Genomic DNA, 20388 nt, shown 5'->3' with positions numbered 1-20388 from the left:
CTAAAATACTTTGGGATAATGATTAACTAACGTTTCTTCTGCTCCACATATTCATGCAATATTGATCTTATTTTAGATACAGTAATTGGAAAACCTACTGATGGAAGTATAGAGCCGAGTGAGATGACCTCTGTTTCCTTCAAAACCAAAGTCCCAGAACTGTCATCTGAAGATGTATTTTTGCCAAAAAAGAAGTTGTGCACTAACTTTCCAGAATTGTCCAGTAAAAGGGACACTGAAAAATGTTTCCTGCTTGTAAAAGGCATGAATTGTGCATCGTGTGTTTCAAGCATTGAGAAGAATTTACAAAAAAAAGATGGTAACATAGCTTGGCACATTTTTTTCATTATGTTATTTGGGTTCTCCTTATTTAGCTTGCTAAATAACTATAGGCGCTATCTTAGCATCTTACTGTTATGTGAATAACTCTATTGGAATGAACCTAGCCTTAGATGTTAAGTACTTAACAATGACATGAATATAACTTTGATTTGGTGTTAGACATGCCTTGTAAATATATCTGCTTAAAAAGGAAGACAATAGATTTGAGAAAGATCTACTTTCACATCAGGCTACCTAAAATGGTAACTGGATTAAGTAATAAAGATTACACTTTAAGGCTGGACTGAGTACTACCATTGTGTTCAGACTGTTAGGTATGTCACGGGAAAGAATGTATTTGTTTGATGCAGCTTTGTTTTTACAGGAATAGTCTCTGTGCTTGTTGCCTTGATGGCAGGGAAAGTGGAAGTAATATATAAGCCAGATAAAATTCAACCTCTTGAAATAATCCAGTTGATTGAGGAATTGGGTTTTGAAGCTTCAGTTTTACAAGATTATGCTGGCACAAATGGAAACATAGATGTCAAGGTGAGCACCATGACACTAAGTCTTAGAAGCTTCTTATTGATCCTAAACAGAAAAATGCAAATATGAATATTCAGCAAGGAATAAATGTACTTTCTTTTAGGTTCATGCATATGACTTTTGAAACATTGAATGTTGGATCCCAGCAGCAAATTTTAAATGCAGGTTACACAATTAGCTTTACCATTAAAGTCGTACTTTTATACACCCATAGTTTTCTGTACATCTGTGTTTGTACTTTTAATTTGTTTCATTGTAAAGTTTTAAAGCATTATACCAATTGGATAGATTTGCATACATTCATACAATTCTACATTTATTCCAGCTACTTCTGATAAATGTGAGCATCTGAGATGTTCCCAGGAAAAAAAGATTGACAAAGGGAATGTACTTACTTTGCAATGTTAGAATTGTTACAAAATTTCTTACGAAAGGCAAATATAACAGTTGAGAATCCCCAATATATTGCCAGCCCATCTCCCAGCTAGCATGTGATGAGATTTAGCATTAAATTAGGGAAAGCTAAGGTTCACCCTTGGGCTTCTCATTGGCTGTATTTCCCTTTCATTTTCTGTCCTCTATAGATGCCCTCTTGAGCTGGAACTTCAGGAGGTTGTGTAAAGTATCACACTAATGAAACTTAGTACTTTTTGTCTTTTTGTTTAATATGGGAGATATAGATACAATGGAGCAATGGTCAATGTGACAGCCCAAAGCAGATTCTTGTGCTGACAACTAACTCAAATTTTGCTTAGATTCTAGGGATGACTTGTAGCTCATGTGTTCATAGCATTGAATCCAAGCTTACTGAAACCCCCGGCATTCTCTATGCATCTGTAGTCCTAGCCACTTCAAAAGCCCGTGTTCGTTATGATCCAGAAGTAATTGGTCCTCGAGACATTATAAAAATTGTTGAGGTAAGCTATTAAAGCAAACATTTCTAAGAGCCAAGATGGTCATCAATTAATATTAATTAATATTGACATATTTAATCTTCCCAGTCCAGGCACATTCCAAATTTTTATGCTCAGAGTACCCAATCCAGTGTAGCTGTTGTTGAGAATTCTGGAAGTTGCAGTCTTTAAACATTTTTATTAGATTATAGAATAAAATATAAAAATACAAAAGCAAATAGGAGGACACAGTGGGGAGGAGAGGGGGGGAAGTGAGGGGGGGAGGGAGAAAAGAAAAAAAACAGTGTTGATTTCCAACTCCCTCTGTTGCAGTAGAATAAAGCATTAACATCAAAATCCAACGTTTTACTTTTCTATAATAATATAAACTAACCATTTCTATAACAATGAAAATTCAGGGAGAATTCACTTCTGGGATGTTTAGGGGAGACTGCTGCAATAGCTACGCAGTTCCCAGGCCTTGGAAAAGTTGATAAATCTCAACTGGATTGCCTAGATGAATGATTGATATTAGAAGATCACTGGCAACTTTTGCGTTATTTTGCACTTGTTAGTAAGTTGCAAATCAATAAGGTAGTCTTCTCTAACCTAGCATCTCCAAGATATACAGATACTCATCCCCCTAAGGAGCAACAACTAGTCTCCAGAGGCCTTGGAAGGTAGTAAATCTCAACTGGATTGCCTAGATCAAGGGTAAGGAATGATGCCCCTTTTATGAGTTGTGGACTTCAACTCAGCACAGCTGGCTCAGGAATTCTGAGAGTTGAAGTTCGCAAGTCATAAAAGGGCCATCGTTCCCCACCCCCTTGCCTAGATGAATGATTGATATCAGAAGACTATTAGCAACTTTTGTGCTGTTGTGCATTTTTTTAGAAAGTTGCAAATCGATATGGTAATCTTCCCTAACCCGGCATCTACCAGATACACAGATAGTCGTGACCTAACAACCACTCATTAGCAACTGTTCAATACGATGATGGCACTGAATGAAGGACTTATAACCTGCAGCCTAAACTTACAGCTGTTGCAGGGCCCCCACGGTCACATGATTGCAATCTGGGCACTTGGCCAGCCATTTGCACTTATAGCAGGTTGCCAGACTCCCCCCAAATCATGTGAACACCATGTGGAATCTTCCCTGCTGGCTTTTCCAAATAGTCAACATTGGAAGGACTACTTCACCCGGCCTCTTTGAGAGCAAAAAACAAAAGCAAAAGCCTGCTGTCTGATTGATTGATTGATTTCATCTGAGGAGGGCAGAGTTTCTTTGGCAAACAGCATTTTTGCTCTCAGGGAGGCTGGTTGAAAAAGTTCCTTCACAAATAGACTTCTTTACCCAGCCTCACAAATTGCAGTACTGGGCTAGAGCAAAGAAGGTCTAATCTTGATGATCTGAGCTTCTTTTCTCCGGTCCAGTACTGCAGTTCCTCTCCTACCTAGCGGAGAAACTCCGCCCTCAGCGGGGGGAAATTAATCTGTCAGGAAGCGCTTTTGCTCTCAAAGAGATCGGGTGAAGAAGTCCATTGGTAGAGCAAGGAAGGTCAGATCTTTGTCATCTGGGCTTCTTTTCTCCAGCCCAGTGCTGCAGTTCCCTTCTGCACAAGAAGAGTTCTCCACTCCTCTACTCGTTGTAGAACACCTTATGCCACTAGACTTGAAATTCTAGACCTAGAAAACCTAGAACTACGCCGCCTTCGGTCCCATCTAAGTATAGTATATAAAATCATACATTGCAATGTCCTACTTGTCAATGAATACTTCAGCTTCAATCATAACAATATAAGAGCACACAACAGATACAAACTCAAGGTTAACCGCACCAAACTTGATTGCAGGAAATACGACTTCAGCAACAGAGTGGTCAATGTCTGGAATACTCTACCTGACTCTGTGGTTTCTTCCCCAAACCCCAAAAACTTTAGCCTTAGACTGTCTACTATTGATCTCACCCCTTTCCTAAAAGGTCTGTAGGAGGCGTGCATAAGCGCACCATTGTGCCTACCATCCCTGTCCTATTGTTTCTTTTATTTTTCTTATATGTACCCATTTCATGTATTCATAACTATGCTTATACTTATACCTATTATCTTATAAGCAATTGACAAATCAAATAAATAAATAAAATGGAGCTGGGGAAGCTGCCTGCCCTCCTTCAGCAGGCAGTTCTTTCACTCTGTCTGCTTAGCAATCTTCATGGTTGTTTAACGATGCAACAGGGAGAGCCAAGATTGTGGTCATTGAGCAAGGCAGTCATATTTGCATCTCACTAACTTACAGCCTAAATTCAGGACTCAGTTGTGGTCATAAATTGAGGACTACCTTATCGGGTTACACTTTCCAAATTCCTAATCAGCAAAACCTGCCGTATTTGGACATTGAATGGTATTCACCATGAGTGAAAATTAAGGCTTACCTTTTTTTTAAACCTCTCATTACAAAAGCAGCTCTGGTAATTAATAAAGTACCATTTATAGTGTAACATAATCATCTAATAATTGTTTGCATTTGTTTTTGTAATGGTATTTATTTGCTTTTTGTTATAAAGGGAATTGGTTTTCAAGCATCTTTGGCTAAAAGAGATCCAAAAGATCATAACTTGGATCATAAACAGGAAATCCAACAGTGAGTAGATCTGCCAACCAAAGAATATTTTGTAAACAAATACTCCAAGGATATTCCTCTCCAATTAGATGTCCGCCCACTGAAAAACACATTTTCTTCTCCCTGCAGTCATTAAAATGTTACAGATTGAGGAATTCTTAGTTGCCAACTCTATGATGGAATTGCAGGTGGAGTGGTGAAATGGGCACATTTCTCATTTTTCATGAATAACTTCTAAATGAATTGTTTCTGATCTGATTGGCCAACCGCACACTATGCCTTTTACTATAGTCTTCATTTCCTTTGTTTCACACTTCTCTGGATGTATGGGCTATCACAGCTGAATTGCAAAAACTCCAGGTGACTTTTTGCTAATGGTCATCCAGATTGCTGCAAGGCAAATATTGTAGCTCTGCACACATATAGGGGTCCCGCAATATAGAAAAATATAGAAGCACGCCAATCCATGTTCAGAGCTGATTTGTATCCAATCTGATGACAAGGTAGGAGTAAATGTGGTATAATTTGCTTTTGTCAATCAAGTTGTGAGGAAAGCTTTATCTTCTAACAGTGTGGATTCTCTGCCATTGCAGATGGAAGAAATCGTTCTTATGTAGCTTGGTATTTGGTATTCCAGTTATGGTCTTAATGGTGTATATGTTATTACCAATTGGTGACCATCATGAATCAATGGTGTTGGAGCAAAACCTGATTCCTGGACTGTCTATTCTAAACCTGATCTTCTTTGTACTTTGTACTTTGGTTCAGGTATGGAGATTCTTTAAATACTCTGTTTTTAACATCTCCCATTATATAATTACCTATAAATCTTTTAAAAGTTCTTTTGAGACATCTAGACAGGACATGTTGGAAAACTAATTGCTCCTCTCTTTCTCTCACTTCCTTCCAGTTCCTGGGTGGATGGTACTTCTATGTCCAAGCCTACAAGTCATTAAAGCATAAAATGGCCAATATGGACGTCCTGATAGTAATGGCCACATCAACTGCTTATATCTATTCATGTACCATTTTGATAGTTGCAGTTATTGAAAAGGCTGAACAGAGTCCCATCACATTTTTTGATACCCCGCCAATGCTGTTTGTATTCATAGCCCTTGGGAGATGGCTCGAACACATAGCAAAGGTTAGTATTTCTTGAAGGCTAAAGGCCAGATTTACTTAGCAACCACATGATTTTCTTCATGTCAGCAGTGATCTGTTTAACAACATTGGTAAAAGTGGTGGTAAAATCAGGTCTGGTCATGTGATGACTTGCTAAATGACCTCATTGCCAATGTTCATATATCTTTAGATATGAGATATTTGCTGGTGGATAATGTATTGTACACCATATACATACAAGATTGCAAATGTGTCACAATTTCCATTTCCGAAAGCCTGCTCAGTGTTGAGTATGACTGGGCAATCACTTATTAATGCCTCAACTTTAATTCTTTTAATTTCTACTTTTAATTTTATTTTTTAAGGATTAAATATAAATTGTCTTCTTAGTGCTGGCCTTTTGACTGCAACAAATGAAATAAATGAATAAAACTGGACCCCATCCATTTCTGCTATCAGCATATCCCCTGCAACTTCCTCTGAAAATCTCAAACAAACATGGCTGCCTACCACTTTATACAGGTTCTTAGAAACTTGCACCATGTCCTTAAAATGTTCAGCTTAGCGTACAATTATTAAAATGACAGTAGAATAAAAATAGTCAGAAGACTTACATAAAAGCAATCAGAGGTGGAAATATGCAAGCCAGTATAATTGACAAAGATAAACAAGATAGATCAATGGTCGTCTACCTTTTCTTCACCACGGACCCCCTTTAAATACCTTTTGTGGCCATGAACCATGGCCACAGACCCCCAAGACTTAACTCAAGATTTAAATCATAACATTTTTTCAAGCCTTTGAGGACACCCTGTGATGATATCTCAGCCTCCCAATGGTCCACGGATCACAGGCTGAGAACCATTGAGATAGATGACTCTTTGCAGTTTATTCAAATTATATCATTTAATATAAATGACAAGTGAGTTTCTCTAGGACAAACTTTCTACCAGCAACCTCCACTAGGAAGAAGTCCCTTGCCTTTGTAACCTCCTGCTCAGAGGTGGTATTCAGCAGGTTCTGACCAGTTCTGGAGAACCGGTAGCGGAAATTTTGAGTAGTTTGGAGAACCGGAAAATATCACCTCTGACTGGAGATTTTATAGTATCCTTCCCCTGCCACGCCCACCAAGCCACACCCACAAAACCAGCAGTAAAAAAAATTGAACCCCACCACTGCTCCTGCTGCATCTTAATTTGGTAAGAAAAAAAAGGCATTCATAGCATCAGATTTTGTTTGCCCAATCTTTCAGTTACTCAGAGTAATATTGATCTGGTTCTGTATGTTGAGCAACTGAATTGGATTTAATTTTCCATTGACCATGAAGTTCACTTATTATCTTGATTGGCTGGATCATTTTAGTTCAAGCTACCTCTCAAGATGCAAGAGTATGATGATATGTGAATTCCACATGAAGGTCTCTGGAATAATAGTAAAAAAAAAAACAATATAGTTTTTTCAGTGTATTTATCAAGTGCATTAGCATAGTGTGGTGAAAAGATTCAATTGTTCTCTTTTCTTAATTTTTCCCCCAAGGCATATTTTGATTGCACACAAAAGTACAAGCTTGGTGAAGTGATTTAATGTGCTTTGGGACTGCATAGAAATAAGTCTCATGTGCTCCATTATGTTATGAAAGAAAAGCAGCAGTGGTTATAAAGGGCAGTTACCCTATGAGAGAAGGGGGAAAAAGAGCAAACAAATCAAGTTCTAATATAGGCATCTAGTCAAGAAATAGCAGTGAAAGGTTTGCCAGAAAAAGGCATTTCCCAGAGGTGCTGATTGTGTATTTCAAAATAATGGTGTTTTGGCTTGCATTCTCTAAAATATTAATGCTTCCGCATAGTGCATAACTAGTGGAATGTAATTCTTAGTTCTAGCATCTAGGCCCTCCTTTTAGAATAGCTTTCATTCCACTCTGCTTTTGCATTAGTAACAGTGGAGTGTATATCAATATTTAGAATACATCATTACTCTGCTCTTCAATTAGTAACAGTGGAGTGTATGCCAATATTTAGAATACATCATGTAAAATTAAACTGGAAGCAGCACAAGTATATTGTGAAGGCTACCTACATACATCTGTCTCTATTTCAGAGTAAAACATCTGAAGCACTTGCTAAATTAATTTCTCTTCAAGCTACAGAAGCTGTTGTAGTGACACGTGGAGCTGACGGTTGCATAATCAGGTACGTCATCGGTACAAATGTTTTGCTTTTTTATGCAGCAATATTTTCATTTCTTTTAATAACTTTGAAAAGTAATATGGAAGTGATGGCTGTAAATTCATTGTAGTGGATGTAACTGATTTTGAGGGTACACTGAAACATACTGTAGTTCTGATTCATCTGTTAGAAACTGCTGTATGTAAATTAAATAGCTAAATGGAATTGTGCCGAAAAACTCTCCTTTGAAATTAATGATCCCTTCACCATCCAATAACAAGAACAAGTCTAAAGCAATTTTTTCCTCCTTTTGGATTCTCTCCCTAACTACTACAATTAGTATGGAAACAGGTAGTCCTCAACTTACTATCACAACTGAGCCCACAATATGGATTCTGAGTTATTGCAGTCGTTAAGCACCCACTTGTGTGTGGGCCTTCAATTCTTCCCACCACTCCTAGAAGGCTTGTTCCGGCTGAGGGCTGGTTTTGCAAAGTTTCTGAGGCCCTTTGGAAACATTAGCTAGCTTTCTACAATAGCTGCACCCTGAATTCAGTTATATAGAAAGAGAAGGTAAGCAGAGCTGTGCAGTTGAATAGTGAGAAGGCCCCAGTGGTGGGGTTCAATTTTTTTTACTACCGGTTCTGTGGGCGTGGCTTGGTGGGCGTGGCAGGGGAAAGGATACTGTAAAATCTCCAGTCAGAGGTGGTGTTTGCTGGTTCTCCGAACTACTCAAAATTTCCGCTACCAGTTCTCCAGAACTGGTCAGAACCTGCTGAATACCCACCTCTGGAAGGCCCGAGCCTTCTAAGAGAGTGGGCCTAGTTGGCAGTGGCCTCTTGCTCACAGTAGGGTTTCTACGTGCCAGTGTTCCTAGCTAGCTTCCTGGCCTAACGGGCACACTGTGAAGAGCCTGGATTTTTTGTGTACTGGGGGCATTGCAATAATTCGATCTCCTCCCCAAAGTTGGAACTTTGGGAGAGGATCATATGTCCCCTTGTCCAGCGCCATAGTATTTTTGAATGGTCACTGATCAAATGGTCATAAATCGAAAATTGCTTTGTATAGTAAGTAAGGCAGTCTTTTTCAAACCCGGCATCTTTAAAATGAGTGAACTGGGGAATATTGGCTGGAAGTTGAAGTCTACACATCTTAAAAACTGCCAGGTTTGAAAAATACTGCAACCTGAAAACAACAATTACTGGATTTTGACAAGCAACAAAAACTGACTTGGAGTAAAAATTCTTATTTAATGGGCCAAAGATTAATCCTTTTATTTTCTAATGTGATATGTGAAAATTTTAGATGTTTAGAAGGATTTTCTCATTGGTCATATTGAATGTCATTCCTACAAACATTCAGCATTACCATGTAAATCTGAATAGCTCTGCCTTTGTAGAGCTGGACTTATAAAATAAGTGAAGTACGTTCTTTATTTACTCTTTGTTTTTTCCAAAAAGGCCATCTCGCTTTTATTTAACTGTTATTACAAGGAATATATTTATTATAACAAATATGTTAATCTTAGCACTCAAAGGATTTAACAATGTCTGCATTGTATATATCAGACTGAAAACATTTAAATTCAATTTTAATAATTTCCCCATTTTTGAAGTAGATGTATATATGGCTGAATTTTTTTTGAAGTATATGTGGAATGTTATGCTTGTTGTTTTTTATATATTTGTTCTAACTCATTGCTGAGAGTTATTTTTGATGGAAATGTAATGTAATAGTAATTACTATACATAAAATTTAAATAAATGATTGTGTTTAGTTTTATTCTGTCTTGAAAAGTCAGTTGACCAGAGATGAGTAAATACCTGCTTTGCAATGCCACACATTACTTGAGTAAGATGTAGAATAAATATCTTGGGACAATAAATGTGGTAATGGTCAGAAAGAATTCAGATTTCCCAGAATACTGAAATCTATTTATTTATTAGATTAGCTAAGTGCCCTCCAAGAGCTCAAGTGAATATATAGCATTTCTTCTCTAGGTTTCCCTTCAATAGCTCAGTGAGATAGGTTGGGCTGAAAGAGTGACTAGCCCAGAGTCACCCGGGGGGGTTTCTGAAGTTGAAAGTAGAGATGAAGCTGATATCCCTGACCTTACTTCAATACTATAATCTTGCAGTCATATATATATAAAATAGTTTTAGAATATTAAAACAACTGACATATAATATGTGGCTTTTTTATATTTATCTTTGTATATTTACCTTTATTAAGTCAGTGGGATATTTTTTTTTTTTTTGCCTGAAAAAAGCAAGATTGAGGGGGGAGGGGAAGTTGCATTGAATTTTAACTGTGAGCTTTATCTTACAGAGAAGAGCAAATTCCTGTAGAATTAGTTCAGCGAGGAGATATTGTAAAAGTGGTCCCTGGTGGAAAATTTCCAGTTGATGGAAAAGTGATTGAAGGCAGTTCTATGGCCGATGAGTCTCTTATAACAGGTAATTCCTTACTTTTAAAGAATAAATAATTTACCTTTCCAAAGAGTTTGTCAGGGTTCACAGACATAGGGATGCTTTATGAGTTGACAGAGTTGCAGTTATGCAAGAAGATCAGTGGGCGTGGGCGGGAGAGATGAAATATATCAGGGCTAGGTAGCACCTAAAAAGGTAACACATGATCTACCTCAGGGGTGTCCAACCTCAGCAACTTTAAGACTTGTGGACTTCAACTCCCAGAATGCCCCATTCTGGGGGCATTCTGGGAGTTGAAGTCCTCCAAGGCTTAAAGTTGCAAGGTTGGACACCCCTGATCTAGCTGATCTTGACTGATTAGAAGGCTAAACTGGATAAGCCCAGTTTAGTTAGCACTAGAATGGGGGAACCATAGTGGAAGTCGAAGGGTTTAAGATAGAGCTGGAAATAAAAAAGAGATCTCAGAAGATAGAAAGGTGAACCATTTCTGTTCTAGTACATTAAAAAAGAAAACCTTATATGGATGTGCTAAAGGACTTATCACAGTTCGAAGGCAGTTTTACCTCTGAACCTCAAGTTGGACTTCTATCTATGTTGCCTCAGCCACATATAGTGGCCCAAAGAATTATTTGGAAAGAATCCCAGTAGTTTTGGTGCCCGAAGAGAACCAAAATTAGGAAGGGGATCCCTTTAACCCCGATAGATACTTTTGGATCTTATTAATAATTGGGTGAAATCACAAAATGACCTCCATTAGCAAACGTTTTTCTATCCTCCGCTGCTCTACACCTACACCCTCTGGTGCAGTGATGTTCACTATGTACAAGATATATGTGAAGGCATTCTCTGGAATTCAATTTTTTTTCTCCTGTTCGCAGAAACAATTTAATAAAATGATTTTGGAAAGCAAACAAGGACTCATCAGTTTCTGAATAAAGGGTTTTGCTGCTTGAGTGGCTTAATTTTTGAGAATGACATGCAAGGTTGCCATGGGGAAGAAAATAGCATAGAAAGAGAACAAAGAGTTATTGTTGGCTGGCTAGGATTCAGTTTCACCAAAGAACAGTCACAGGTCATCTGCTCCTTGATCTTATTACTTTCCACTGAGGTGTGGCTTTCTTCAAAATTGAGGGTATATCTTAATGCACCTCTATTTTATTTTTTTGTAACTGCCGCAATGTGTATGAAATGCTATTAAAACATATTGGTGGATTAACTTACATTTATAGGAGAAGCCATGCCAGTCACTAAAAAACCTGGCAGCGTGGTTATTGCAGGTTCTCTCAATGCACATGGCTCTGTGCTCATAAAGGCAACCCATGTTGGCTCTGATACCACCCTGGCACAAATTGTGAAACTAGTTGAGGAAGCTCAGATGTCAAAGGTAAAACTAACAGTGTTGTGGGGCGGGGGGCATTGGAATTCATATGCTGACCTGGGTGTCCAAGTCACTGGAAATACTCTAGAACCTTAATGTATAAAACTAAAACCCACTCTCCTAAAACATTTCTCAAAGTTCTTTCCCTATCTTTCTCCATCTGAGATCTTCTGAATCCCAGCTTCTACCAGCCTTTGGGGGTCACCTGATCCAGGAAGACAGTCCTAAATCCAATCCACTGAATCGCCCCACTTGGTTTATTTTCTGTGCTCAGTTTCACCAAAAAATCCTTAACCTGTGTTCAATTGGATTAGATCAGATGGCTGCTTACATGATTTTCTCCAACCTGATTCTATGGATTAGTTGTCCTGCTGGATCAGGGAACCAGTAAGGAAAGCATCTGTTATAATGGGCCAAGAGATACCGTGTTTCTCACAAAATAAGGCCGGGCCTTATTTTTTTTTTGAGCCCCGAAAAATGGCTAGGACGTCTTTTCGGGGGTGAATTAATTCCCCCCCCCCCGCACCAGCGCCATCTCCAACAACAGCGTCTGAGTCACTCCCGCTTTCCCCCCGTCCCCGTAACAACAGGGAAAAAAAGATTTTGAGGTACCTCAGAGCGCTGCGCGCTGCGTTTTGGTTTAATCCCGAGCAGCTGGGTGGGCGTGAGAAGAGCCGAGCGAGTGTCTCTGCTGCTGTTATCCTTGGTGCTCCAGCCTTGGGCTCTGCAAGTTTGCAAAAGTCTCAGTGCGCAGCCCGTTCCTGCATTCAAGCGCCCAGGCCGAGGTGCAGCTGCCCCTCTCTCGCCAGCGCCGTCTCCAATAACAGCGGCAGCAGCAGGCGGGAACCGTGGAAGTTACGGAGGCAGCTCCCCCACCCGAGAAGCGGCTGAAATGCTTCCACGGTTCCCGCTGCTGCTGCCGCTGTTATTGGAGACGGCGCTGGCGAGAGAGGGACAGCTGCACCTCGGCCTGGGCGCTTGGAATGCAGGAACGGGCTGCGCACTGAGACTTTTGCAAACTTGCAGAGCCCAAGGCTGGAGCACCAAGGATAACAGCAGCAGAGACACTCGCCGGCTCTTCTCACGCCCACCCAGCCGCTTGGGATTAAACCAAAACGCAGCACGCGGTGCTCCCAGTTACCCTCAAAATCTTGTTTTTCCCCTGTTGCTACGGGGACAGGGGAAAAGCGGGAGTGACTCAGACGCTGTTGTTGCAGACGGAGCTGGCGAGAGAGGCGCCAGCACCTGTGGGAACCATGGAAGCTACGGAGGCCTGAGAAGCAGCTGAAACGCTGCCAGACATCCACGCCGACGCTGCCCGCCTGCTGACCCGGGTAAGGGAGGGGGAAGGGAGCCCTCCGTTCTCCACTGTGTTAGGAGCGGCTGATGGTGAGGCGTAGCTGCCCGCCGGGCACTCCTAATGGCAAGTTCCCCCCGCCTCCCCCCCACCAATTTTGCATGTTTTAAACTAGGCCTAAATTTGGGGGGGAGGGGCTTAATTTCATTTTATGCCTAGAAAACATGCTGGGTCTTCCTATTGGGGGGGTGTATTGTTGGAGAAACACGGTAGGAAACCGCAGAAGTCCATTATGAACCGTAATGGTGCAGTGGTTAGAATGCAGTATTGCAGGCTATTCCTGCTGATTGCTGGCTGCCAGCAGTTTGGCAATTCAATCCTGACCAGCTCAAGGATGACTCATTCTTCCAAGGTGGGCAAAATGAGGACCCAGATTTTGGGGGGCAATACGCTGACTCTGTAAGCCGCTTAGAGAGGGCTGTAAAGCACTGTGAAACGGTATGTAAATCTAAGTGCTAGTGCTATTGCTATTACTGCAGAAAGATAATGTGCAGTTGCAGCTGCTGGGCCAGGGACCTTGTCATCACAGAACTATTGATTGAAACACCTTCTATAGATTGCTTTTGTCCTTAGAGTCCTGAACATGCTTCGATAGAAATAGATCCTCTTGTTTCAATAGCAAGCTAAAAGCATTTCTTCAGTGCTTTCAAGAGACAAATTTCAGTTAATTCACTAATGGCATTTTAATCAGAGGTGAGAGATATGGGGAAAATCTGTATTTCTTTCAACCAGATGCATTTGTAAAATACTGAATTTGATAAGTGTATGTATTTTTTTAATATTGTGCACTCATAAGGATCTATTTTTTTTCTGATTTGCAGGCACCCATCCAGCAACTAGCTGACAGATTTAGTGGTTATTTTGTTCCATTTATCATAATAATTTCAACAGCAACCCTGATAGCATGGATTGTAATTGGATTTATACAGTTTGATGTTGTACTGAAATATTTTTCTGTAAGTACTGTTTATTTAATTATTGTAATTACTTATATCATACTATTCCACATAATTTTTAAAGTGGCTTCAACCAATGGTAGGATTCAATTTTTTTTACTACCAGTTCTGTGGGCATGGCTTGGGGGAGCATGGCAGGGGAAGAATGCTATAAAATCTCCAGTCAGAGGTGGTATTTGCCAGTTCTCCAAACTACTCAAATTTTCCGCTACTGGTTCTCCAAAACTGGTCAGAACCTGCTGAATACCACCTCTGCCTTCAACATGCATTAGTAAGAATTACAAGTGAACAATAGCAACTCATAACTTTTCAGGGAGACTCCCTACGGGAGTCTATAGGGTGTCCTATATTCTCCTCATATGGTAGGAGACTATAAAAGATATAAATATGTTGAGAATACCCAAGAAGAATTAGGTAGAAAAGAACCACTCAGAGATTTGTACACGTGTTTGTATATGTGTACATACCTCTGTCTTTCTTTTGCAATTATTCAAAAATATTTTTGCACACTTTAAGATCCCAGGAAACCCAATTCAGTGATTCCAGATTCAGTATGAAATCCAGGACCCAGACAATTGTCAAATTTATCTATTAAATCTATTAAAGGCATTTTCAGATGTTCTTTCTTTTTTGATATTGATTTTCAATGCAGTTTCTTTAGGTACGTCTAGTTTAATGAAAAGAAGGATTAGGGGAGACATGATAGCAATGTTCCAATATCTCAGGGGCTGCCACAAAAAAGAGAGAGTCAAGCTATTCTCCAAAGCACCTGAGCGCAGGACAAGAAGCAATGGATGGAAACTAATCAAGGAGAGAAGCAACCTTAGAACTAAGGATAAATTTCCTGACAATCAGAACAATTAATCAGTGGAACAACTTACCTCCAGAAGTTATGAATGCTCCAACACTGGAAGTTTTTAAAAAGATGTTGGATAACCAGGGGTGGGATTCTACAGGTTTGCACCTATTCGCTACAACCGGTTGTTAACATTCTAAGCAGTTCGTTAGAAGAAATTACTGGCCTAATCCTGTAAGGAAGGCAGGAAGGAAACATTCTGGTGTTGCTTACAGAAACTGCCTCTCCGTTAACCCTTATTACATTCTTGGCAGGACTAGACTTCCTGTCTCAGGAACTTCTCTGGAGTTTTTTTCCCCTCCTTTGCTGGTACTTTGCTTGTGTGGAGTGACCATTCAAAGTTACAATGGCACTGAAAAAAGTGACTTATGACTATTTTTCACACTTACGACTGTTGCATCATCCCCACAGTCATGAGAAGCCAGGCGAGGAGATGCGTGCCTCGATGTGAGTAATGTTGAGTTGGCCACACCCAGCCAGTCACATTACCACCAAGCCATGCCCACCAACTAAGCCACACCCACAGAACTGGTTGTTAAAAAAATTGAATCCCACCCCTGTGGGTAACCATTTGTCTGAAGTGGTGTAAGGTTTCCTGCCTAAGCAGGGGGTTGGACTAGAAGACCTCCAAGGTCCCTTCCAACTCCATTATTCTATTCTATTCTATTCTATTCTATTCTATTCTATTCTATTCTATTCTATTCTATTCTATTCCTCTAGGAATCAAAAAGAGGAGAAAGGCAAATGGGTTTCTTGAGATCTTAGCTATCTCATTTGAGAAAGGAATGCAGAACAATTCATTTGAACATTTTTTTACTTCTACCCATTTGTTGTAGCATCTCAGTGTCAGGACATGCATTTGTTCTTTTTCTCTCACATTAATATAGCGAACAAATATTACTATGTGAATTAATCTGATCAATAGACAAATATTATTTGGGCAAAAGCTGATGTTTTTATTCTACTGTTACTTTATACAGTTACAGAGCCTTGTTTAGTTTGGGTTGCCAAAGAGAACAGAAGTCATGACATTAAACAGAATGATATTTGGAAATTTGTCATCTTACAATGTTTTAGGTTTTTAATTTGTGATCTTCAAATACCCCAAATGCTGCTTTAAAAAACAACAACTGATAAGCAGGATAATTAAGGACTGGAACAAAGTGGAAATGATTAGATTTACCGTATTTGCCGGCGTATAAGACGACCCGGCGTATAAGACGACCCCCACCACCACTGGAAACGCCCTCCAGAAATCCCGGGGCTGCAGCGGCAGGGCAGAGTGCCAGGGGCCGTGGGAAGAGCAGTAAGGCTGCAGCCTCGGGCGGAGCGAGGCGAGCGGGATGAAGCGGAAGCGACGCAGGGGATCCAGGAAGCCAGAGGCGCCTTCGCTGCGTCCAACAAGCCTCCGAAGCCGGCAGTGGATATACCGGCGTATAAGACGACCCCCCACTTGGAGGCATGTTTTTCGGGGCAAAAAAGTCGTCTTATACGCCGGCAAATACGGTAAGTACTAGAGAAGAAAATGTATACTGACTAGGCAATTAAATACAATTGATAGAAGATTTTTATATGGAGGAGTACAGTACTATGAAAGCAGCTTCAACTTAAATTGGTAGAGGGACTAAATTTTTGCATATAATGATTTATCTTCAAAAACAGAGCACAAAGATATGTGAGAGCATATTTGTGCGTAATGATGTTAATATAAAAGATTCCCAATAACTAGATATCTCTTGCAAATAAATATTTCTTGCTTTCCTTCTAGCATCACAACAAAAACATCTCAAAAGCGGAAATTATCCTACGGTTTGCCTTCCAGACTTCCATCACAGTGCTATGCATTGCATGTCCTTGTTCTTTGGGCCTGGCTACTCCAACTGCTGTGATGGTGGGCACTGGAGTTGCTGCTCGGAATGGTATTCTAATCAAAGGTGGGAAACCCCTGGAAATGGCACACAAGGTTAATATTAATTTATGACTATTAGTCCTAAACTGGAAGCAATCTATTATGACTTCTGCCACTGTCTTTTTAAACAAACCAGAAAGCAGGCTTACTGTGTGTTCCTCTCCATACTACTGATTAGTAGTCACTAAAATGCTTTCAGAGGTGATTAATTGCTGTCTTAATGGGCAGCTTAATTGACATGTCCAGAATTCAAGTTTTACATAGGGAATAGTTCCAGGTTTTGGTCTTCAGAGAGAGAAATAGTTATTCTGCTCCTGTCCTTTGGTTTAGCACTCAAGGACCAAAATGTGAAATTTTGTCAGAACTAAAGATTGATTTGCATTTATGACATTAGCAGATCTGTCAAATAATATTACTAATGGCGCTAACAAAGTCGGATACTTCTTCAAGGAAGGTTGGGACAAACTGTTTTTGTAGGTAGCCAAGAAAACCCCATGGATATGTCAATGATTCAAGTTTGACTTGAAAGAGACTTTACCTAACAAAACATGAAAAACTGAGAATTTACTAAATAAATTGCTCAACATTGAAAGAGGAACAGTAACTTAACATTTTGAAAATAGGTCAATTTGTGTGCTTCAAAAAATTAGATTAATTATAATTAATTAATTACTAATTAAGATGGCACATTTACCATCCATAAAAAGAAGCACCTTTCCCAAGAAAGAACGAAGGTACTATCCTGCCAAAGCCTCGGACTACTTTTCTTACAATATGCCCTATCCTATGAGCAAGCCAGTGGTGGTATTCTACTGGTTCAGCCGAACTGGTAGTTTCGATAATCATCTGTGAGCGAATTGGTTCGCTCCAACGATCAGCTGCTGGGCCCTCCCACCGGCCCCGTCTCTAGACTGACCTTTATTTCCTGCTTTTCAACCTCAGCTGCTTTGCACGGAACAACCGATTGCCACGCGTCAGTTGTTTTACACACAGGGCTTGCAGCAGAAGGTGAATTGCAAAACCTGCGCATGCACAAAGTATGTGTTTGGTGAGTGCGCGAAGTGCGCTTGCTCACACCGGACCGATAGGAAAACTGTTTGAAACCCACCCACTGGAACAAGCCTATCCTCTCTGTTACGAAGGAACTATACTTTGGATGTTTCAAATTAGCAAAGCCAACACTTGTCAGTGTGATTTCTTCCAGGTGAAGACAGTGATGTTTGATAAAACCGGAACCCTGACTTACGGTGTTCCCAGAGTCATGCGCGTTCTGTTGCTAGGAGACACAGAAGCTACCCTACCTCTGAAGAAGTTCCTTGTTCTTGTTGGTACTGCCGAAGCCAGCAGTGAGCATCCTTTAGGAATGGCTGTCACTCGGTATTGCAAAGAGGTGCGTTCTTTTCACTGACATTCAGTCCTGCTTTGGGTAGAAATTTCTGTCTTGGCATTTAACAAGCTCTAAAATGGTTCGATTGTTAAATCTTATATAAAACACAAGTTGCCTTAAATACCTTGAATGAGGCCGAAGAAACTGCACTGATGTCTTATAGTGACAATAAATATCAGAAAATTGAACAGTTTAGAGTAGGGGTCCCCAACCACCAGGCCCCGGACCGGTACCGGTCCGTGGATCATTTTGTACCGGGCCGCCTACTTTGCTTGGGCGCCGCCATCTTGTTTCAACGGCGCTTGAGAAAGTGCTTCCGGGTGAGCTTGTCGGTCGTCGGTTGGATGGAAAGCAGCGTTTGGGTGCTGAAGGAATCCTCGCGCCTTAGTTTCGTCAAAGAGGGGGGGCGGCTTCGAACGAAGAGCCGTCCCAATGGCAGTGGAGTCTCGCGTTACTCAGGAAGAGATTAAGAAAGAGCCCGAAAAGCCCATCGACTGCGAGAAGGTACAAAGGAGGAGTTGAAGGGGGCGGGGAGAAGTGGGGGATGGCTGGCTGGCCGGTCGCTCGGCTCGCCTTGCCTTGGTCGTGCATGCTGATGCCGGTACCGGTCCGTGGATCATTTTGTGATGCTGGTACCGGTCCGTGGTACAAAAAAGGTTGGGGGCCACTGGTTTAGAGAACAGAAAGTTAGGAAGTGAGATGGTAATACCTCCCTTCTCCCCAACTCTTTTGGGAAAAATGGCAGTTCTTTTTCCTAGGATTGGTTTCTTCAGAGTCAGCACCACTGCTTTTTTTTTTTGGAAATTTTTTTATTGTTTTTTAAGACAAACATAGACAAACAAAACATAAAAACATCAAGCTATCTTCCATATATATCCATACAGTGTGTCGGTTGGTTTACAAATTGTTTTGTGCTTCCATTTCGTAGTCTTCAATTACAATTACATTGTATATATTCTCATATTTTCAATCAAATATTAAATACATTAATATCATTGTTAATCAATCATTTGATTATACTATTATTCATTCATGTTTTACGAAATAATCCATATTTTATTTAATTTGTTTTATGACAGTTCATATTATCATCTCAAATCTATCCTACAATCATTTGGTAGGTATAATAAGAAAAAAATACATCTTTATACCACTACTTGAGGAAGCTCCCTTCTTATGGCCAGATCATTGTCACTCCTGAGCTGAGTGGAGCCAGGAACATGTGCATCACCGGAAACCCCTTGGATATGAACTCCCACCCAATTCCTGTTTGGTTGGCTCAGGATAATAGCCTGAAAGAAGAGGGACTTCAGTATTTGAAGGGACAAAGCTGCCAAACTTGATCTAAAATGGAGTGATGAAAGTTCTCTAAAAAAGACAGAATCAGAGTTCCCAGTATCCCTTGCTATTGGCTATCCTGGCTGGGTTACCAAGTGTTGCACTTCAATAACCTCATAAGGGCCATAATTTCGTAGTACTGTCAAACAGACCTAAGCAAGGTAAATATCCCTCAAAGCTATAGCTACTTTTTTTTTTAAAAAAAAGAGAAGGACTACTTTTGCTTTGAGGGAACTCATGACATTTCAGCCAAGTTCGGAACATCTATGACAAACTCTTTTATTTTTAATTGTAAAACATTCTTCAAGCCAGTTTGTAGTACTGATTTGACTTAAAATTGAGGTAGTATAGTGAGAGACATAATTTGAATTTAAAGTACACTTCATTTTGTACATGTTTTTCAAGTTTAAATTTGGGGAAGCTATTATTCCAGAAAATAGATACATATATTAACTTCAGGCACGTTTTACATTCACATCCTCACCATTTCAAAAAAGCTTTTTTGAAAACTTCTTATGGTTTTAAGTGTTTCTATTTGTGCATGGCAATGAAGCATTTTGCTGCTTCAAACTGATGTTTAAAATACATATTTTTGCAGGAACTTGGCACAGAGATCCTTGGATACTGTAAAGATTTTCAGACAGTTCCTGGATGTGGAATAAGCTGTAACGTTAGCAGCATTGAAACCTTATTGGGTGATAAAGGTGTTAAAGATCAGATTCCACTCCCCAAAGAAAGAGGTAAGCAAGGTGCTGTTTATAAATGAAGGTTTGTGTTCTGTACAGTCAATTTACATACTCGTAGCCCCGCGTCGCGATTGGCTAAAGCGCGCGGCGACCGGATTGGTCGAGCGAGCCGCACTGATTGGCCGTTGCGAATCCCCGCGATTGGTGGAAACTAATCGCGGGAGATTAAGCGTTGCCATTGGCCACGGCCGCGCGCTCGGAAATAAAAGCCGCAGTCTTTCCCTCCAAGCTTAAGCTGGATCCGGAGCCAATAAAGAGCTGAAACCAAGTCACTGACTCCGAGCTTCCTTCCCGCGACGGACACGACACTGGCGACGAAGGTGGGATACAGAGAATAACCACCGAGCACGTGTCCCGAGGAAG

At 40.4% G+C, this 20388-nt stretch overlaps 1 protein-coding gene across 3 annotated transcripts in view; it reads left to right on the top strand.

Moving 5' to 3' along the window:
- The window catches only part of ATP7B (ATPase copper transporting beta), a 41447-nt gene that overhangs the window by 5251 nt on the left and 15808 nt on the right, over positions 1-20388 (top strand). For 2 of the 3 annotated variants that reach the window (XM_087947502.1, XM_087947519.1), the window contains exons 3-15: positions 77-319; positions 707-870; positions 1623-1784; positions 4327-4403; positions 4976-5150; positions 5293-5526; positions 7602-7693; positions 9998-10125; positions 11328-11482; positions 13655-13789; positions 16414-16608; positions 17759-17944; positions 19878-20028. In XM_087947502.1, the coding sequence (XP_087803628.1) occupies positions 77-319; positions 707-870; positions 1623-1784; positions 4327-4403; positions 4976-5150; positions 5293-5526; positions 7602-7693; positions 9998-10125; positions 11328-11482; positions 13655-13789; positions 16414-16608; positions 17759-17944; positions 19878-20028 (2097 nt within the window). The remainder of the gene's footprint in view (positions 1-76; positions 320-706; positions 871-1622; positions 1785-4326; positions 4404-4975; positions 5151-5292; positions 5527-7601; positions 7694-9997; positions 10126-11327; positions 11483-13654; positions 13790-16413; positions 16609-17758; positions 17945-19877; positions 20029-20388) is intronic. The other variant, XM_087947509.1, reaches the window with a different exon arrangement.

Source organism: Notechis scutatus, chromosome 1 (assembly GCF_049901735.1).
Source record: "Notechis scutatus isolate UNSWTSFEM ecotype Mainland chromosome 1, rNotScu1.2, whole genome shotgun sequence".
Lineage (NCBI taxonomy): Eukaryota > Metazoa > Chordata > Lepidosauria > Squamata > Elapidae > Notechis > Notechis scutatus.
Note: the sequence above shows the minus strand (reverse complement) of the source record. Positions and strands in the feature narration are given on the sequence as shown.